General features: G+C 52.0%; 2 protein-coding genes across 7 annotated transcripts in view; one reads left to right on the plus strand and one right to left on the minus strand.

Annotated features, from left to right (window-relative positions):
* Window positions 1-1,727: 1,727 nt before the first annotated feature.
* Window positions 1,728-11,704, minus strand: FKRP (fukutin related protein). Of its 4 annotated transcripts, none has more exons than XM_034792038.1 (4): window positions 11,658-11,704; window positions 9,154-9,290; window positions 8,441-8,477; window positions 1,728-4,720 (listed from the first exon to the last, which is right to left on the minus strand). In XM_034792038.1, the coding sequence occupies exon 4, from the start codon at window positions 4,580-4,582 to the stop codon at window positions 3,074-3,076; it is 1,509 nt and encodes a 502-aa protein (XP_034647929.1). In that variant the 5' UTR covers window positions 4,583-4,720; window positions 8,441-8,477; window positions 9,154-9,290; window positions 11,658-11,704; the 3' UTR covers window positions 1,728-3,073. The 4 variants fall into 4 exon arrangements, with proteins under 4 accessions (XP_034647929.1, XP_034647927.1, XP_034647930.1 ...); XM_034792036.1 differs by lacking the exon at window positions 11,658-11,704 and adding an exon at window positions 11,262-11,363; XM_034792039.1 differs by lacking the exon at window positions 11,658-11,704 and adding an exon at window positions 11,197-11,235.
* STRN4 (striatin 4) overlaps window positions 11,382-18,852 on the plus strand; it is a 28,084-nt gene continuing 20,613 nt past the window's right edge. For 2 of the 3 annotated variants that reach the window (XM_034792033.1, XM_034792034.1), the window contains exon 1: window positions 11,382-11,612. In XM_034792033.1, coding sequence (XP_034647924.1) covers window positions 11,394-11,612 — 219 coding nt within the window. In that variant the 5' untranslated portion in view covers window positions 11,382-11,393. Of the gene's footprint in view, window positions 11,613-18,005; window positions 18,600-18,852 lie in introns of those variants that run through there. The other variant, XM_034792035.1, reaches the window with a different exon arrangement.

Consider the following 18,852-nt stretch of genomic DNA (forward strand, 5'->3'; position numbering starts at 1 on the left):
AAGATATTATCATTGAACAGTATTTAGATTCCTAACTTCTACTGAAATTAATGAGTTAGGTGCTTAAATATTTTGAGGATCTGGATTCAAGGAGGTCGAGATATGGTGGCTTAAACTCTGACATTGTTCACAGCCTCATATGTGATCAAAACAAAGGCTGAACCAGATGGCAGGAGATGCCAAGAAAATCAGATGGGCAAATCACTTTGAGTGTTAATGATTATTTAAAATAACCCCCTTGGTGGACTTTGTCCTGAACTCTGCAAACCAAGGGACTAGGTCTACAGTCCTTCCTGAGGCAGAACTTCCATTGACTTCAAGGCAGTGTGGGTATGGGGAACGGGGCCAGAGTCAAATTAATCTGCTCCCCTCACTACATTTCTAACTGTGATCCTTTAGGGCAAAGACTCCTGCGGTTCCTTTTCGATAGCAGAAGAGATTGTTATAGGTAGAGGATCTAGATGGTTCGACTGCATTTCTACTGCATTGTCTGCGCTAATCAGTGTTGCCGACTCTTGTGTCTTGTAGCATTTAGATACAGGAACTCCTCACTTCTAGTCGTCCCGGTTAACGTGGTTTTGTTGTTATGTTGCTGATCAATTAGGGAACAGGCTTGTTTAAAGTTGCGCAAAGCTCCCTTATAACATCATTTGGCAGCTGCCTGCTGGAAGAGCAGCCCCCCCCCCCTTATGGGGATTAGAACCAGAGGAAGCTGGCAGCCCCCCCCATCAGCTCCCCTAAATTCCCTGTAAGGTATTCCCTGCTCCAGCCCTGCCCTCTGCCTTGAGCTGCTCCCGGGAGCTTCCTGCTTGCTGGGGGAGGGGAGGAAGGGGGCGGAAGAGGGGTGCTGACATCAGGATGTCCCCCTGCTCCTGCCCCCCTCCCGCTCCGTACCCCCTCTCCACAAAACGGAGGAGGGGGACAGGGCTCGGGGACAGAAAGGAGGGAGCTTGCTGGAAGCTGTTGCTTCCCAGCCGATCTGCTTAAAAGGGCAACGTGCTTGTAGTGGGGTCAGCATACTTAAAGGGGCAATGCACGTCTCTCGCTCTCACTCATGCATGCACCCCCGGCACTTTGGAAAGCCAGCACCTGTGTAGCCGTGCATGCGCTGTCAGGAGGAGGGAGTGGTGCACTCCAGCTGGATAGCGTAGGCTCATGTTCGGTTTTTGCAGCTACTGCCCTGCCTCTAGTGTGTTTCCTCCCTCCTGCCTCAGTCCAGGCTGCCCTGTAGAGCGTGAGGCTACATTAACAACAGCGTATTAACCCTTGAGGGCTCAGCCAAGTGCTAGTTCATCCTTTAGCAGTAAGGCATTCCCTGGGAAATAGCCCACCCTCTGACTCCACCACCTCAACCAAGCTTCACAATCATTCATTGCTGTGTACAATATTCAACCGTTTGTTTAGAATTGATACTGTAGGTGTATAGAATGTCTTTTGTCTGGTGAAAAAATGTCCCTGGGACCTAACCCCTCCTATTTACATGAATTCTTATGGGGAAATTGGATTCGCTTAACCTCGTTTCGCATAAAGTCGCATTTTTCAGGAACAGAACTACAACGATAAGTGAGGAGTTACTGGACTGAAGCCACAGCTCCGGGAACTGCGACTGGGGGAAAATCTCAGGTTTCACTGAAAAATAAAAAAGTGTCTGTCCCTCCTGCTTGCACAGAAAAGCTTGAAAACCTGATCCAAGGGCCCCCTAAAGGCTTAATAACCAGAAAGCAGAGTGAAGAAACCCAACGTTTACTATTCTTTAAAAGCTCACGAGTCTTCCGCCAATCTCAGGATTTTTAAGCACTGGCTGCTGGACCAGATGTTCCGTAAGTGTATTCAAATTATATTAAGGACTTTGCCTTTCAGCTGAAGATCCCCAGCGTTACACACACACAGCAAACCTCGCGCTTCCCCACGGGAGAGGGAGGGAAGTATTATTGCTCCATTCTACAGGGGAGAGGAAGGACGCTGTCCTACACGTCACACAGGGAGTCAGAGAATAGAACTCAGGTCTCCTGGCTCCCATTTGGATGGTTCCCCCGACCAAGGGGCAAATGCCTGGGATTTTCTTATTAAATTCTCGCATTTGTGTTACTCCTGACGCCTTCCATGAGTAAAACAAAGGGTTAATAAACTCAATTTCCTTTACCCTGTGGAGGCAGTTTAGTTACGGTTCTACACTTTGTTCAGCTTGGGACAACGAAATGTGGCTGGTTATTTTCACGTCTTGTTAAGAGGCCGTTTTGGTTCCTCGTTCTCCCACACTAATCCCGCGCTGCCCTGCTTGGGTTCCCAGAGCTCTAACAGAAAGGCTTAAACTAAACCGAAACATCCCACTGAATCTTTAAATGAGAATATTCCAACTCCTGGCTGTAACGACTGTCACCTTCTCCTTTCCTTTTTACTCCAAAAACTGAGCCGGGGATCAGCCAGGGCATGGGCAGCTAGGCCTAATGGGTGGAGCCGAAGTCAGACGCCAGTAACCAGAGCCGAGGATCAGAGCTGGAGTCAAATGCCAGGATAGGGAACGGGCTGCAGCAGGGCCGGGGCGAGGCTAGAAACCAGGTAGGAGCAAAGTCTGTCCTAGCAGCCGGCTGGGGATCTGCCTTTCACAAACAACTTCCTGGTGTTCCCTCCAGGCTTAAGTAGCGTGCCTGGATCAATCAGGGACACTGGGAGCACTGTCAGTCAGACTCGGTGGGCAGCACGTCCTGTGGTGCTGTGGCCCACAAGGCCCACAGCCTGTGGAGTTTGGGAGACGCGCTGAGACAGCATCTCCATGAGGTCTCCCCTGGGTTGCTTTGTTAATTGTCCTGTCTTGGTGTTCAAAGTGTCTGACCTCCAAACGGCCACAAGTCCTTCGGACAATCCCCCCAGCCCCAAAGGTGAACGTAAACTCTCCTGGCTTTAGTGGGCCGTACCAGCAGCAGTGGGCAGACAGCTCCCTTAGCAGCAGCATGGTTCATACTTTCTGTTGGTATCAGTGATATGTTCAAGAGAGAGGGATCCCTGCTCCCTGGGCCTCAGAGTCTAATGCTCTCTTGGGCCCCAATGCAGAGACAGAAGCCAGAGTCCTTGCTTATTTCCCCTTATCCAGCTTCTTCTGGGCTGGGTTTGGATACTCTGGATTCTCGATCACACCTGCGCCGAACTTCAGCTCCAAAAAGCTCCGGAAGTTGTTGGGCGCCAGAGCCGTGAAGCCAGCAAACGGCAGGGGTAACAGGGGCTTGAGGAAGTGCTCCGGGAACTCCACGTCCTGCCGGTGGTCCATCCACGTGTCCTTGGTCATCAGCCCGTTCTTGGGGTAGAAGGGCCAGAGGTCAACATGCAGGTGGTTGTGCTCGCTGTATTGCACACGGTAGAAGTCGCCCTCGATGGCCTTCTCCCAAACAAAGCCCTTCTCGTCCACGATGGAGCCAGACTCTACGTTTCTGAGGAGGTCGCAGTTGGGAATGTCCTCCAGGTATATCCCTAGATCCACGTCATAATCCCATGGGATGATGTCCTGATGTCGGGCAGCTCCTAGTAGCGTCCCACCTTCCAGCCAATAACGCACCCCGGAGGTCTCCAAGATGTTGATGACGTACTTTGCCGTCTCCCTCAAGGCCTGTAGACAGCAAGGCGGGGTCCAGCGGTTCTGGTAGAGATATTCCGGCGTATCATCATGGACGGTGCCGAAGCAACGCGGCGTCTCTTTGCTGCACCCAAACCACTGCTGCTTCCCATCCTCCAGGAGAACCCGCTTGATGCCGAAGTCTCGGAAGAGCTGCAGCCGGCTGGCTTTGGCGCGGTTCTCTGCCTTCCATTGGTTGTGCGAGGAGCTGAGCAGAGGCTGGTGGGCTGAGGAGAAGGAGACGTCAAGGATTCGGACCGTCCAGCCCCGCAGCGATGTCTGGATGAAGAGGGAGGTCAGCAGGGGCTTGGCCAAGGGAGTGGAAAGGTTGAAGAGATCCTTTGTGCGTAGCAGAATCACAGCGTCTCCCTTCAGAGCTGTGCAGAGCCTGGTGGAAGGCGCTACGCTGTATTCGGCAGTCCACTTTCTAAGGCTGACCTTTAGGTTCAAGCACTGGAGGGGAGCGAGGGACTGCACGGGCGCTGCCACCATTTGAACTCTGCCCTGGTTGGCTTTGAACTCTTCTAACATACGATCCAGCTGCCTTGTGGAATCAACCTTGACCCCATCAGGCACCAGGGCCACATACTCCGTCTTCACGTACATATCAGGCCTGGACACATGGGCAGGCTGGTCAGGGGCTGGCTTGAGGATCACGAGCTGGACGTTGGGAGCATCTGGTAAAACAAGCGGAGGGTACGGCAAGGTATCTGCTGCCACCATGACTGGCTGCTCCGGCTTCTGTTTCAGGAAGGCCTGCACCACATCAGGGACGTAGTTCTCAAAGTCCTCGAACTCCCTGATGATGACGGTCACCCCGGGCCTCTGGGGGACAGGCAGCAGCTGGGAGCTAGGCTGGACGTGGTCTCTGTGTCTGTGCAACATCCGCTGCTGCAGCCTCGAGACGTAGTACAGTATCAGCAGATTGATGAGAATGGCGAGCGCTAGGACCCCCTGACAGAACGTGATGCGCATCTTGCGAGGCAGCTGGGCCTGTTCACCTGGGAAACGATGTTACGTGGCTGTGGTCTCCGCACGAGGCAGCCAGTGGTATTTGCTTCCCCAGGAGGCTCTGGGCTCATCCATCCAAACACAGCTTACTTGCTGGTCACCCTGGAAAGAAATGCACATGGAGTGTGAGTGCCAGGAATGTTTGTGGCTAGGGAAAGCCTGCGTCCACGGCTCAGGGGCTGTCTCCCCAATCCTATAATTGGAGCGGGGGCTACTAGACAGATATACTAGATGGAACAAAGGGTTTAAAATAAAAGCTCCCCCCAGCTGACTGCCACAAGAAACACAGTCCCTGATTCTTCAGGTTCACCGAGGGGCATCTCTAAATTAAATCTCTCCACTGTCCGTCACTGAGACAGCATGGTCTAGTGGGTAGAGAAGGGGCCAGGAACGCAGGACTCCTGTATTCTGTTCCCATCTCTGCCACTGAACCACTGTGCATCCTTAGACAAGTGACTGCCGCTCCGTGCCTGTTTCCCCAGTCAGTAGCAGAACCTGTAGGAGTCCTGCCTCCCAGTGCCTCCCTCGATTCCAGTCTGAGCCTCCCTCAGTCTGTGTTTATTGGCTGGTTATCAGCACCGCTCAACCACGGAGCAAAGCCAGCCAGTCAGCGCAGGTTGGAACTGGCTGACCGAACTGCCACTCCCAAAGGAGCTGCAGCCAGCGGAAAGGACAGACCTCAGTATTGTAGGCATGTCTGAACTCGGATTGCTCCTCAGGCACCTGGGGTTTCCGTCTTGCTGGGAAAATAGGAGCAAGGAGGCCATCCAAAAGTTCTGCATTCGTGCGCACAGCTTCTCAACCTACATTAACTGCTAAAGTTCCCAGAACAACAGATGCGCCATGACGAGGGGGTTGCTTTACTTAATCTTGTTTGGATCAAGCTTGCTCATTTCCCCAGAGGGATCAAGGCCCCCGTTTTAAGCACTAATTTCTCTGCAAATCCACCTTCCCCTGGTGGGAAAGGGGTGGGGAACACAGAGCACGGCACCCTGCACAACAAAAGCCCAGTTATCAGGAAAAGAAAACCCAACTGTCCTCCTCACCTGGGGGCACTGTTACAGGCAGGCCTGCTGAAAGCAATTTGGGGCCCCACCTCCTCCCGTTTCACTTTATTTACACAGATGTTTGGGGGGGGTCCCCATGTGCTTGAGTCCCTGCTACAATTGTCCACTCTTTCCCTCCCTCTCTCGTCTGCCCTGGGAATACTGCTTTGCACTGTAAGGAGCCAGTCTGTCAGTAACACACCCTGTATCCCAGGAGAACTCTGTTAATGCAACTATAGCCCCATACCCTGTACCTTTAATCACCAGGATCTCCGTCCCAGGTCGCATGAGACGACCCCAAGCCCCAGATCTGAACTTTCCCAAAGTTTGGAGGTGTCTCATTCGGGGGGTTCTGATCTGAGCTCAAGTCTAATCTAACCCGATGCTCTCAGCAAATGGCTTGCGGCAGCTGCTCGTCTCCGATCCCATTGTACAAGATACAGTGTCAAGCAGTTAAAGCTCTGAATGTGACCCACTGCGACAGATAGAGCCTGGGGTGGAAGCATCAAAATCCCTGTTTTTGTGGGACTTTTGAGGAAGCAGCGTTCTGTGCTCCCTCCGCTCGCTGAGCTGCAGCATCCAAGTAATCAACATCGTCCCCCAGAGCTGTGCACGTTCCTAGTGATAACCATGCTCAAACAAGGAAGCCAAGCAAGCAATTTGCTTTGTTGCCTTGGGGAGTTTAAGAGCCCACAATGCGCTCACTGTCCTTTAGTTAAAGCTACTCTCCTCCCAATAGGTCAACGAGCTCCTGGAGCAGCCACACGGTCTGAAGTGGAGCAAGCCCTGCTGTGCTTCCTCAAGGCTGCTCCCACCTCAAGATGCAGGAAGTTAGGAACCAAACCTAGAAAGAGGCAAATGTCACGCAGCGATTCGATCAGGGGAGCTGGAAGTCAGTGTTGGCTTAGTGGTCAGAGCAGGGTGTCCTCCTGCATCCCATTCCCACCTCTGCCACTGATTCACTGTGTGACCTTAGACGCAACACCTGAGCTGTCTGCACCCTAGCTCTACAATGCAGGTATCTTTATCTCCCCCCTTCTTTTGGGAGATTCAGCTAGGAGAGGTCTACACTAGCAATGTTGCCAGTATAGTAATGTGGTTGGGGGGTGATTTTTTGGATGACATTTCTATGCTGGCAAAAGACGGGTAGACGGAGTTATGCTGGCATCGCTTATTTCACTCGGGGAACTGACACAATCTATGCCAGCAAAAGCACTTTTTTGCCAGCATAAAATGCGTCTGCACTAGATCCACGGATTAAAAGGCCAGAAGGGACCATTGTGATCATCTAGTCTGACCTCTAGCTATGCCAGCAAACCTTTTCCGGTGTAGATTTGACCTTAGCAGGAGCGGCGCCAGGGTTTTTGGCGCCCTAGGCGGGGGTCCTTCCGTGCTCCTGGTCATTGTCAGCAATTCTGCGGCGGGGGGTCCTTCCGCGCTCCCAGTCTTCGGGGCACTTTGGTGGCGGGTCCTGGAGCGAGTGAAGGACCCGCCGCAGAATTGCCGCTGAAGACCCGGCGCACGGAAGGACCCCCCACCACCGAATTGCCGCCGAGAGCGGCAAAATGCCGCCCCCCCCAAATCCTGGTGCCCTAGGCGACCGCCAAGTCACCTAAATGGAAGCGCCGGCCCTGGGCCTTAGTTAAAGTGCGTAAAGCACTCAGAGCTCCTCAAGCAGAAGGTGCTGGAAAAGAGCAAACTATTATTAATTAGTACTAAACCAGACTCCTTTCTGCCTTGGACTGCAGCGGCCTAGCCACCATGATCTAAGCTGTTAAAACTGTACGTTACAGACTAGAATTCAAAGAGGAGGCGGCAATGTCACTTGAAAGATGAACTGCCCTCAGAATTAAAAACATCTCTGGCTTTGTCTACACTACACAGCTTTTAGTGAAAAGTGGAGCAGTGTAAACGCTGTTTGTCGGTACTTTTGCAGACAAAATACTTCCACCCCCTACGAGCAGGGTTCACATTGTCGACAGGACAGCCCTCCTGCTGACAACGAGCTGTTTACACTTTTGTCTTTGGGGCTGGGGAGGTGGGATGTTTAAGCACCTGTGAATGATAAAAGTTTTTCAATTGGCAGCGTAGACAAAGCCTAAGATTCCCCAGGGAGGCTGAAGTTGAGTTTTCTCAGCATGCAAAGGAAGCCTGGGCTCAGGGAAGCTTTTCCACTAGAGGGCTCGTTGCATTGTTAAGCCAGGGCTCTGTAGCTGTTTTGTTGATTGCAATCTTGTCAGCATGGGCTTAGTTTTTTTAATCACTTGTTTATAAGCACCACAGACCTTAGTCTCCTCCCCTGCTGCTTTGCGGGATTGAAAGGGATCCTGTGTCAAGCAGCATTTAAGAAGATGGGTTTAGATAAGCTTGAAGTTGTTAAAAAGCCATTGTATTAATCTCTGCTCCATTCCCAATGTGTGTATGTGGGGGAATCTATGTAAAATTGGAAAGGACAAAGGCACTTACCCTGCTCTAGCACCTTCAATGCATGGTTTTTAAAAGACGTTAATGAACTAAACTCCGCAATCCGCCTGGGAGAGAGGCATTGTTGTCTCCACTGAAACTGCGGCACACGGATGGGTACTGATTTGCCCAGTGTGAATCAGTAGCAGAGTTGGGAATGGTGGAACCCAGGAGTCCTGACTCCCTCCTACAGATGCCAGAACACCAGTGACACCCCTAAAAACATCCTACCCCACAATGGTCCATGAACAGACCGGGTGAGAGTGAGAGGCTAGACAGAGTCCAGATGAAATGTGGTGGGAGGCATATTTACCTGCCTTCTCTTCCAGGGACATCTGAGAAAGGGGACCCTGAAAGGAGAAATCAAATAGGTCAGATGAATTAAGACGTAGAAAGTATTTCACCAGCCCTGATTTTTTTTAAAATGCTGTTTCCTTTCAGACAGAGGAATAAGGAGGTGGAACAGAAACAGAAAGTTGGGCCGGAACAGAACCTCAGACCCAACCCTTCCTACCTTCTGGAGCCAAACTTTATAGGGATAATAAGAATGTTCATAGTTATGTTAGATAGGTTAAAAATGTAATATATTACTTATATATATTATATGTATAATCTCATATATATAAAAAGGATATAAACCTCATTGCTTCTGGGCAGACACAAACCTTTCATGGGGGGGGGGAATGAAATTTCTCCTCTATGGTTAGGCTATTCCTCAAATGTCTACTAAAGGGTCTGTTTTGCCCTTTCCTCTAAAGCAGGTGGTTCTGCCCACTCTTGGAAACAAGGTACTGGAAAAGAGGGCTCCAATCCTCAAAGTTTCCAGAAGAAATCAGCTGGAATTTTATTAGTATATAGCATTAAACGCTGGCCTGTGTGAAATGAGCCGGGGGGCTCAGTCCAACGCCTAGTGGGCATATGTCCACATAAAAAAAAAAATCAACAATCCCTCATTCCTATTGGCACTAATTGGCTGCCAGATGGGAAGCCGCAGCAAAGACCAAGGAATGAGCGAGCCCCTCTTACCGCTAAACTGTGTCCCTCCAGGGAAGGGAGAAGGCACCCAGTGTAGTGCGTTTTTTAAGGGAATTGGTTCTCTAGTTGCCTCTGATGTACTTGTGGGGATGTCTCCGGGGTTGTCAATCTGGCCCCTTTCACCAGCACTAGAAGTAAAAAAGAGCATAAAATGATTGACAGGAAAATAACCTTTGTTGTAACGAAGTACTCGATCAGGCAAAGTTTGTAGCTAAGTGTGACATCAGCGAGCACTCCAGAATGTGTGTTTCTGGCTCCCGTCTCCTTTCCCTGCTCCTTGTCAAAATATTTCTGCTGTCCCCTGCTCAGTCATACAAGAAGAGTCAAGCAAAACCATTAGACTGTATGACTGCCGTTACAAACAGCTCCCCGACAGTTATGACCACAATCTCTCCACCTGCCTAGGTTCCACCAGGAGACAAAAGCCCCAGGTAAGAGTTCCACACATATCACAATGCACAACACCATAAAACATAGGGGTATTCAATCAACAACCACCGATCATAGGCTTCGTAGCCCTAGCTTCTGGGTCAGTGTTCTGTTCCTTCCAGCAACACTCCTGAGGCCTTGGATTTCAATGGTCTTGAACAGTCTGTCTCTATCTTAACCCAAAATGGACATCTTTATAGGCTGTCAACAAGATGCCTGAGGTTTTCCACTCATCTACATCTTCCTCCTCCTAGTTTCTGGCTTTTGAGAACAAGAAAAAAGTTGACATCACATTATATATTTTTAAATCAGGGAAATGACTGGATCCTGAACGTAAGTGAATTTTTGTAAGAGTGGGGCACAAGGATGTCTGGACAGAGTCCCATCTCTCTGCTTCCTCTACATCTATTCCACCCCAATTTCACAGCGCTTCTGGACTTGGTTCCTTTGCCACAGCCAAAGATCTCAAGATTTCTGGAGGCAGCCCTGTGAGTCCTCCTAGGCAAGACAGGTAAAACACATTGATAAACCTGAATACCAACCAGTGGTGGATTTGGGGTAAAGCAGACAATTGCCCTAGATAAGGAGGTAGAGGGGGAAAGGAGATGGTGAGCACCCTGAATAGCTGAAAGGAAGAGACAGTGACTGCTCTGAATAGGGGCCGGTATGGAGCTAAGGTGACGGACCAAATGTTCCAGCAGTATGGTTGGGGAGATGAGGCAGGCTTTGATCTGTCCTCATCCAAACCAGACTGAAGTTTCAGCTCTGTGCTAAGAAGGGATCTGCCCTGGGGGCAGAGAGAACAGTACTTTGGGGAGGGGACTGATCTGGGAAGGACGTGGCCTGTCAATGGGGTGGCCTGTGCAGTCCTAGGTGGAGGTGAGACTGTGCTTGCCGTGGTGAGGAGCCTTGTTGCCATGGGGACCTCTACCTGTTTGCTATGGGTGGATGAGAGGCCTGTCCTGCGGGAGCCTGATCGAGACACCCGTTGAAACGGGAACCTCTCCCTGTCTGCTCGGGATAGGGGTGAGAAGAGACCCTATTCTACGGGGAACTTGGTTGGGGTCCCCAGTGTAATGAGAATCCCCCTCAGCCTGTTCTGAGTGGGGGGTGAAGCAAGTCTGGTGTGGGGGGGTGAGGTCTGGTAGGGAGGCGTTGCCATGGGAACCCCTTCCTGGATGGACCTCTCCTTGGATGCTTTGGGTGTCTGGATGTGGGGCGGGGGGGAGAACAGGCCGGGGGGGGGAGGGGGGTGCCCTGGGAACTGCTCCTTCCCTGCTGTGGGCGGGAGAGAGCAGGCCTTTAAGGGGGGGGGGGTGTTACCATGGGAATCTTTCTCTGGGAACAGTAGGAAGGTGAAGCAGGCCTACCCTGGGGGGGCCTGTTGCCATGGGAACCCCCCTCCCCTGATCAGGGGGAATCAGGCCTACCTGGAGGGGCCTGTTGCCATGGGAACCCCCCTCCCCTGATCAGGGGGAATCAGGCCTACCTGGAGGGGCCTGTTGCCATGGGAACCCCCGCTGCTCAGGGGGAAGCAGCCTGCACTGGGGGCCCCGTTGCCATGGGAACCCCCCTGCTCGGGGGGGGGGGAAGAAGCAGGCCTACCTGGAGGGGCCCGTTGCCATGGGAACCCCCCTGCTCGGGGGGGGGGGGGAAAGCAGCAGGCCTACCTGGAGGGGCCCGTTGCCATGGGAACCCCTCCCTGCCCCCGTCCCGCGGCGCGGGCCCCATTTCCTGGCGGCTCACTATCTGGCAGGAAGTGCCCCCCCGCACGGCTCCCTATGTGGCAGCCGCCGGGATCCATGATGGAGGCTGAGCGGGTGCTGGTGCGGGCCCAGCAGGCCCCGGGCCCGGCGGGGGCAGAGCCGCCGCCCCCCCCGCCGCAGGCCCCGGGCCGGGCGGCCGCGGGGGCCGGGCCCGGCGAGCTCAGCCTGCCTGGCATCCTGCACTACATCCAGCACGAGTGGGCCCGCTTCGAGGCCGAGAAGAGCCGCTGGGAGGCCGAGCGGGCCGAGCTGCAGGTGCCGGGCCGGGGCGCTGGGAGACGCGGGAGGGCGGGCGGTTACCGGGGCCACCGCTGCCTCCGCCGCTGCCGCCATCTTGGAGGGAAATGGCCGACGGGACCCCCGGGGGGGGGTCAGAGCCCCCCAGGTCCGGGACCCCCCCGTGGGGGGGATGGGGGAGTGTCAGGGTCCCCCCAGGACCGGGAACCCCCGTGTGGGGGGATGGGGGAGTGTCAGGGTCCCCCCAGGACCGGGAACCCCCGTGTGGGGGGATGGGGGAGTGTCAGGGTCCCCCCAGGACCGGGAACCCCCGTGGGCAGGGGAGTGGTAACCCCCCCAGGATTGGGGACCCCTTCGTGGGGGTGTCGGGGGGGAGTGTCAGGCCCCCCCCGGATCGGGGGCTTAGACCTGAGGAGAGACCAGGTCGTTGCAGGGAGAAGTTGGGACCCCTTATTTGCAACTAGGGGTTGGCTGTTGCTGTCCCAGAAGGCATGAGGAGGCTTGGGGGGAGTGTGAGGGGTGGGGTACGTGGCTATCGCCTCCCCATAGCACCAGGGGAAAGCGAATGAGTTGGGGCGAATGCAGCTGTCACCCTCCAATAGGGAGTTGGGGTGATCGTGGGGGAGGAACATGGCTGTCGATCCCTCCATAGTGACCAGTGAAGGAATTGGGGTGAATGTTGGGACAGGGGCCAGGAAATGTCTGCTGCTGCCCAAGAGGGAGTTGAGGTGATGAGGGAGGAAATGTAGCCATCACCCTCCAATAGGGACTAGGGAAGGAATTGGGGTGAGGGCATGGGGGAGGACATGCATCTGTCAACCCCATAGCAACTAGGGAAGGAGTTGTTGGTGGGGGCACAGCCAACATCCAGTCCGGTGGGTGGGGGGGGGGGGGTGGGGGGGAAGAGAGAATTGAGGTGGGACACCTAATAGAGGCGGTGGAGGGGGTCCCTTCCTGAATAGCCTCCAGGGGTCTGGTCAAGAGAAGCAGCTCCCCGGTTATTGGTGTTTGGAGCAAAGGGAATGACACTTTCCTGAGATACTGTTTAAGGAGCAGGGGACTGTGATCTCCCTCAATAGGCCATGAAGCCCAGCAGGGCTGTTCTCCCTGAGTAGCTCTAGGGATGGAATTGGGATGGGAGGAAATGGGAACCTCTCCAAACAACAATGCTGACAGCGCCCAGGGATGGACATTTCCCTGAGTAGTGACTAGGGCTGTTAAGTGCATTGACTTCTCCGAATAGCCACGGCCAGCGGATCTGTGGTTAGTAATTCAGGTGAATTCACTTCCACAGGGTTGGAGGGATGAATTGGTTGGGATAGAAATAGGTGCTGAAGGTACAGAGAATTCTCCTTCCCGAATACCAGTGGAGAAGGGCGGTGAGTGAGGACCTTTCAGATCCTTGGCAAAGGGTGTCTGAATGAATGGTGTGACTCATCAGTGCCTGGGTGAGAGAGTTACTATCCCCTTGAAAGTTGATGGGTTTGTAGATCACAGGAGAGAGGCAAACAAAATTGGCCAGATCTCATCGACTTCACTTTATTCCTCTGCTCGCACATGGAGGACAGGTGGAAGAGGTGAAGAGCAATAGCTTATCATGTGCCGGCCAGAAGGCCTTGATGCCAGCCTCTGGCACGTGTGCTGGATGCTGCGGGCTGTAAGGCATCCCTAGAAAGTGTCTCAGATTTCCGGATTCTCATAGCTGGTGTGGACATGAGGCATAAACTGCTTTTTGGGGTGCGTGCTTGTGTATATATAGCTGGTCTGTGTAGCAAGGGGAATTGAAGGGGCCAAGCAGCAGGGTTTGATGTGAGCAGGGGGTGAAAGGCAACGGATGGGACAGAGTTGTAGGTATCCAGGCAAGGCAATATGCGGGGATTGAGAGACCAAATCTGGCTGGAGAGTTTAATGAGATCGGGATGCTAGGGGAGCAGTGAGATGGCTTTAGTCTGCAGGGTGAGGCTGAGGAGAGTTGTGTAGGAGGGGTTATGAGTGGAACAGGAAAAAGGCCATAGAGAATTGCTTATAAAATCGAGGGCGTTTCCCAGGGCACAGGTGGGAGGGTAGCAGACTGGACGAGACCTTGGTGTGAGGGAAGAGAATCATGTGAGTCAGTAGCAGCAGTATGGAGAAAGAGAAACTGATCAAGAAGAGGAAGCTGCAAGGGGAAGATGAGATGGGGCTTTCAGAAGAGCATTAGGATGCAGTCTTGGCCGTGACTCTGATGCCAGCTCCATAGCCCAGCCAATGAGCCTCTCAAGGAGGAGGTACCCTGGGGGTAGGCTGCCATGTGCTCAACACTTCTATAGTGCTGTCCATCCCCCTTTGTAAACACTAACTCATTAAGCCTTGTAACTTCCCCATGAGACTGTTTCAATAGTCTCGGATTGGGAAACTGAGGCACAGAGCTGGGAGGTGACATGACTCCTCAGTATTTGTGGGCGCTGTCAGAGCCATGATTAGAAATTGGGATTTTCTGGCTCCTAGTCCTGTGCGGAGACCACTTGACCATATCTCATTCTCAAGTGAGAAGAGGCCAGGTGAGCATTGCGTGGTCTCAGTAATTCCATGGATATCAGTGTCAGGGATGAGGAGGGACTTGCTATTGAGGGAGCTGAGGTTGACATTTACCCAAGAGAGTGGTTAGTGGCTGAAGAATGATGGAAAGAGGATTGGAATACTTCTCTTAGAGGTAACAAGGGCATGCGTTGGGGAGAATGCTTTGGGATCATCTTTGGGAGATATTAGCTGGCTGTGCCTGGTTTAATATGCTTATACTCTAACTTCCCTGCAGCTGCTTAGATTTTGGATTCATCCAGCCAGCTCTGACCTCAGCCTTTCCTGTTTGGAAGAGAGAGAAAGAGAATTATCATGAGGGCTAGGAAGCAAGCAATGCATTCCGAAGCCAGCCAGTGATACTGGAGTTAACCAACCGCAGCAAATGTGCATTGCTACTGAAGGGAGCGGGGATGTGGCTGAAAAAGCCAAGTGGAGGAGAGTAACCCCACCACAAATCCTCTTGCCCACCTACATTTCATAACTGGGTAGGGAACGCTGTGGCAGAGGAGCACATAAAAGCGCAATCAGAGCTCCGCCTCTGTGTCTGTAAGCATCATGGGAGCATCCTTGTGGCAACTGGGACTCCGGGGGAGAAGGAAGGAGCAGTGGAAGAGGGAACGTGAAAACAGCTGCAAGGATGGGCCAATGGCTAGAGCCCTACCCAGGGCTGTGGGAGACCTCGGTTCAATTCCTGCTCCACCCCAAACATCCTGTATGAACCGAGGCACATCACTTTGCTTCTCTGTGTTTCAGTTCCACATCTGTAAAATGGGTCTAATAGCACTGCCCTACCTCACAGGTAAAGATTGTGTGGCACTCAGATTGTGCGGGCCAGATAAATATTCAAGATAGCGTGGCAATTCACATGAAAAGTCCCTCAAACAATATTCACTGCATCACGTCACCTTGTGCCTCGCTTACGCATCCTTAAGGAGACAGATTTAGCTAGTGATCATTTATTGCTCGGTGGGTTTCACCTGCGTTCTCATGCGCCAGTGCAGCTAGTGCATGATTGGCCACTCAGTGGTGTATGTGGCAGAATTTGCAAAGAAACCTTTGCATAATAGAGCTTCTGGATTGTTGCCCAAGGAAGGTTGCAACTTCCGGCCTTCCTGCAGACCTCATTTGCTAACTGTACCACCGGCTTGTAATCCATGCTTCAGTGCAACTTTCTATTGCCCCAGTAAAGACACCCATTTTAATGCTCTACGTTTACGTTGGCCCTGCTACTCCTAGGAAAGGACATATTACAACACATAAACCCATGGCTTCGGCAGTGTAAGAGGTGGGCATGGCTTCTGATTGACGTTCTGATTCAAAGGTTGCATACTAAAAGTCATTCCATAAAGTCCCATTGCTTTAGGCCTGTCTAGTGTCCCACATTTCCTGGTGGAAATTTCAAGGTGTGTGTTGTCAGAGCAGTTTGTGTTCCTGCTGTACTTTTATCTCCACTCAAACCTTTCATAGCAGACACGCAAAATGGGACATACAGGTGAACAGGGCTAGGGCTGTTTGGGATCTTAATTGAAAGGCCTGTTTGGAAATTATCAGTTGATTGATTTTAGACTTCAGCTTGGAATTCCTTGGCTTTCTACAGGACTAGGTAAAACTCTAGTGTTCTTCACATTTTTCCTTCTTCAAATACTTTCTCAGTCTTAACTCCATTTTACCACCTTTTTTTTTTCCTTATCCAGGGAACTTCCTTCGTTTTAATCTGACAAGTGAAGTACTGATCCCCTTCCTATTTGGAATTATTCATTCTACACCAGGCACTCAAAGTACACTGTAGCCTTGGTTACCTGCGTGTTGTTTAGCATACCTTGATGTCATCTTTGTTAGAACTGCACTGCTGTTTCTCCAAAGCTACAGCCTTTAAAAAAATGGTTCAAGCTGGCCAGTGTGCCTGTGGACTCCAAGAAGTCTTTGTAGGAATCTGAATATTTTGCCTCCATGGGATCTTTCAAGCTAGTAAGATCTGTGAAGTATTTTAAGCAGTCCCTGAGGGTCACGGGCTCCTTGGGAGTGATTGCATTAACCTGCGGGATTGTTTGTGGGGTCGAGTGTGATGGGCCAAGAATCTTTGTCTGGATCCAGCAAACTCTGTGACTTTTATGATTCCCCAGAGCTCACATAGAGTTAAGCAGCCAAAAAGTTATAGTGTTAGGTTAGGTTCCCTAGGAGTTGCTGTGGGAAGTGGAAGCTCTTTAGGAATGAGTTTACTGGTACACACTGGAAGCTGTTCTTTGACCCAGTCTCTGAGCAGTGGTTAGCACAGTCCTTTTCCATCTGCAAAGTGCTCTTTCCCCACCCCCCACCTCTGGTGCGGTGGGTTGGTATCATTATCCACACTGTACAGATGGGGAAACTGAGGCACCAAAATGGGAAGGGCCTTGCTGAAGTCCCTGTGAGTCTGTGGCAGAGCCAGGACGAGGACTTCAGATTCGTCGACTCCTAGTCCTGTGTTCGTTCCATTCGACCAGAGTTTATCAGCCTTTGCGAGTTGGCAATCCCTTATTTGAAGTTAAAATTTTTTGCCACCCCTTTCCGCTTACTATAAAAGTTTAGATTAAAAATATATATTGGTACTTGAGGCTAAGTAATCGATTTGTGTGTGTGTGTTTCGAGAGCTCGACAGAGAACACATGACCTTGAAGGGTCAGAGGATGTGGGAAGTGGGGTAGCGAGATCTTCTTTGCTTTAGATTGTAATAAAAATTTCAACGCCTCACGATCCTTCCCACTTCCCCCTTCCGGGGGTTATGACCCAATGTTTGAGAAACACTGCACTAGATGGTGGTCGGTTATGTTTGCAAAGGGAATTCTAGTCTTGATCCTTGCACAGTGATCTGGTATGCAACGGCAGGCTGAGTTGGGCTAGATCAATTCTTGTAGCCAGAGAGGGCTCCAGGTTCATTTGAGCAGGTACATGGCTAGCAGGAGAGAGGGGTTGTGGAGGAGATGGGACTGATCCCTACAGAGATGGCAACAGTGCTCCTTTGGGGTTCGACTCTGCCACCCTAGAGCGTTGGGCACAAGGTGCTGACGTTAGAAGCTCAGAAAACTGGGGATGTGCTATGAGTTAAATGATTGGAAATGAATCTGTAACAGGTGCTTAGCATCACTGTTTGCTGGGACAGGGTTTGACTGACGGGAGCATGTCGGACCGGAAATCTGGCTAATAAGCAGAAAATCTGTGTTAATAGACTGGTGGGTGGGGGTGGGAGGTTTAAGAAGGTGTCAGCTGGCGGATGGTGGAGCCAGCTCGCAATCTCGCCTTAGGAGCTGGCAGGCAGTTTGGCATATGGTGCAGATTCCCGCGGCTTAAGCCAACAGACGGTCCTTAAGTGATGGAAACGTTTTGTGATTGGGTTAAATTGCCTGGAGAAGGGTGAGAAAATACACACACGAGCTCAGTCCAGACTGGAGCAGTCTCTCAAATGCAACAGAGCATGAGGAGTGGAGTGAGCTCCTCGCGGCCGCTGCCCAGCAGCGGACAGGTCTGCAATTAACTGGATTGCTGCTGTGTGAAAGAGCTGGAGGAGGGAGGTGTTGTGGATGCCTTGCAGTGCCTTGGGCTGAGTCGGCCCCGGCATTAGCTGCCTGATGCCACTGAAGTCAGAGATGCACCTGCAGGAAAATTGGCCTGTTGTTTTTATCAGAGTTTTGGCAATGACATCGGAGGGGAAGGATAGTTTTGTGGTTAGGGCAAGAGAGCTGGAAGTCAGGACTCCTGAATTCATTTCCTGCATTTGGGAGAAGGGGGGTGGGGATGAGCAGCGGGGCTGGGAGTCAGGATGTCTGGGTTCTATGCCCACTTCTGGGTGGGGTCGGGTGGGTTAGAGAAGTGGGGCTGAGAGTCAGGATTCCTGGATTCTACTCCCACTTCAGCATTTAGGCAACTAACTCCAACTAGTATAGAACGCCCCGGCGTGTCTCCTCAGCAACACAGCTGCTGGAGCACATCAAACCTGTCCTCCGCTCTCTATACTGGCTTCTTAGAACATACTGAATCAGGTTCAAGGTCTTGGTCCTTATCTTCAAAACGCCACATGGCCTGGGCCCAACATATCAAAAAGATCATCTAAAGCTCCTGGAAAGACTGTGGTCGACAGCTCTGCTGCTCTGGTCCAATGGACTCTCAACAATAAGAGTAAAGCTAGTCCATGCGGGAGACAGAGCCGTCTCCAGGGGTGGACCAAACACCTCCAGGAACTAAGGACTATCGTAACCCTCACCACCTTCCACTCCAACTGCAAGGAACATTTCTTTGACCTGCCTTCTATAAAAACACAGCAACAAATACCTGTATATTAAAAGAAAACAGACACCCCTATCAAAACCAGACAGTCCACTGCACGGCGCTTCTCCCTCTGGGGAGAGGAGGAGAGACCAGCACACGACCGATGTGTAGTCATGGTGCGCTGCTGGAAGGCACTCAGATACTACGGTGATAAGCGTGGTTAAAATCTTCTATGGAATAGACCAGAGTGGGGGCTAGTGGTTAGAGCGGCGGCGGGGGAGCTGGGAATGAGGACTCTTGTTTTCAATTTGAGACTCTGCTCCTGCTTTTCTATCTATGGGATTCTGGGCAGGTCACCGCGGCTCTAGGTAAATCTGTAAAATGGAGAATAATGGCACCGACTCTCCCCAGGGAGCTGTGAGGCATCCTGTGTGACAGGGGGTGATTTGCTTTCAGATCC

Source organism: Trachemys scripta, chromosome 16, assembly GCF_013100865.1.
Source record: "Trachemys scripta elegans isolate TJP31775 chromosome 16, CAS_Tse_1.0, whole genome shotgun sequence".
NCBI classification, from domain to species: domain Eukaryota; kingdom Metazoa; phylum Chordata; order Testudines; family Emydidae; genus Trachemys; species Trachemys scripta.

What these genes read in the sequence shown, in the direction of transcription:
- FKRP (XM_034792038.1), bottom strand. Translation starts at nt 4,582, where the DNA reads ATGCGCATCACGTTCTGTCAGGGGGTCCTAGCGCTCGCCATTCTCATC.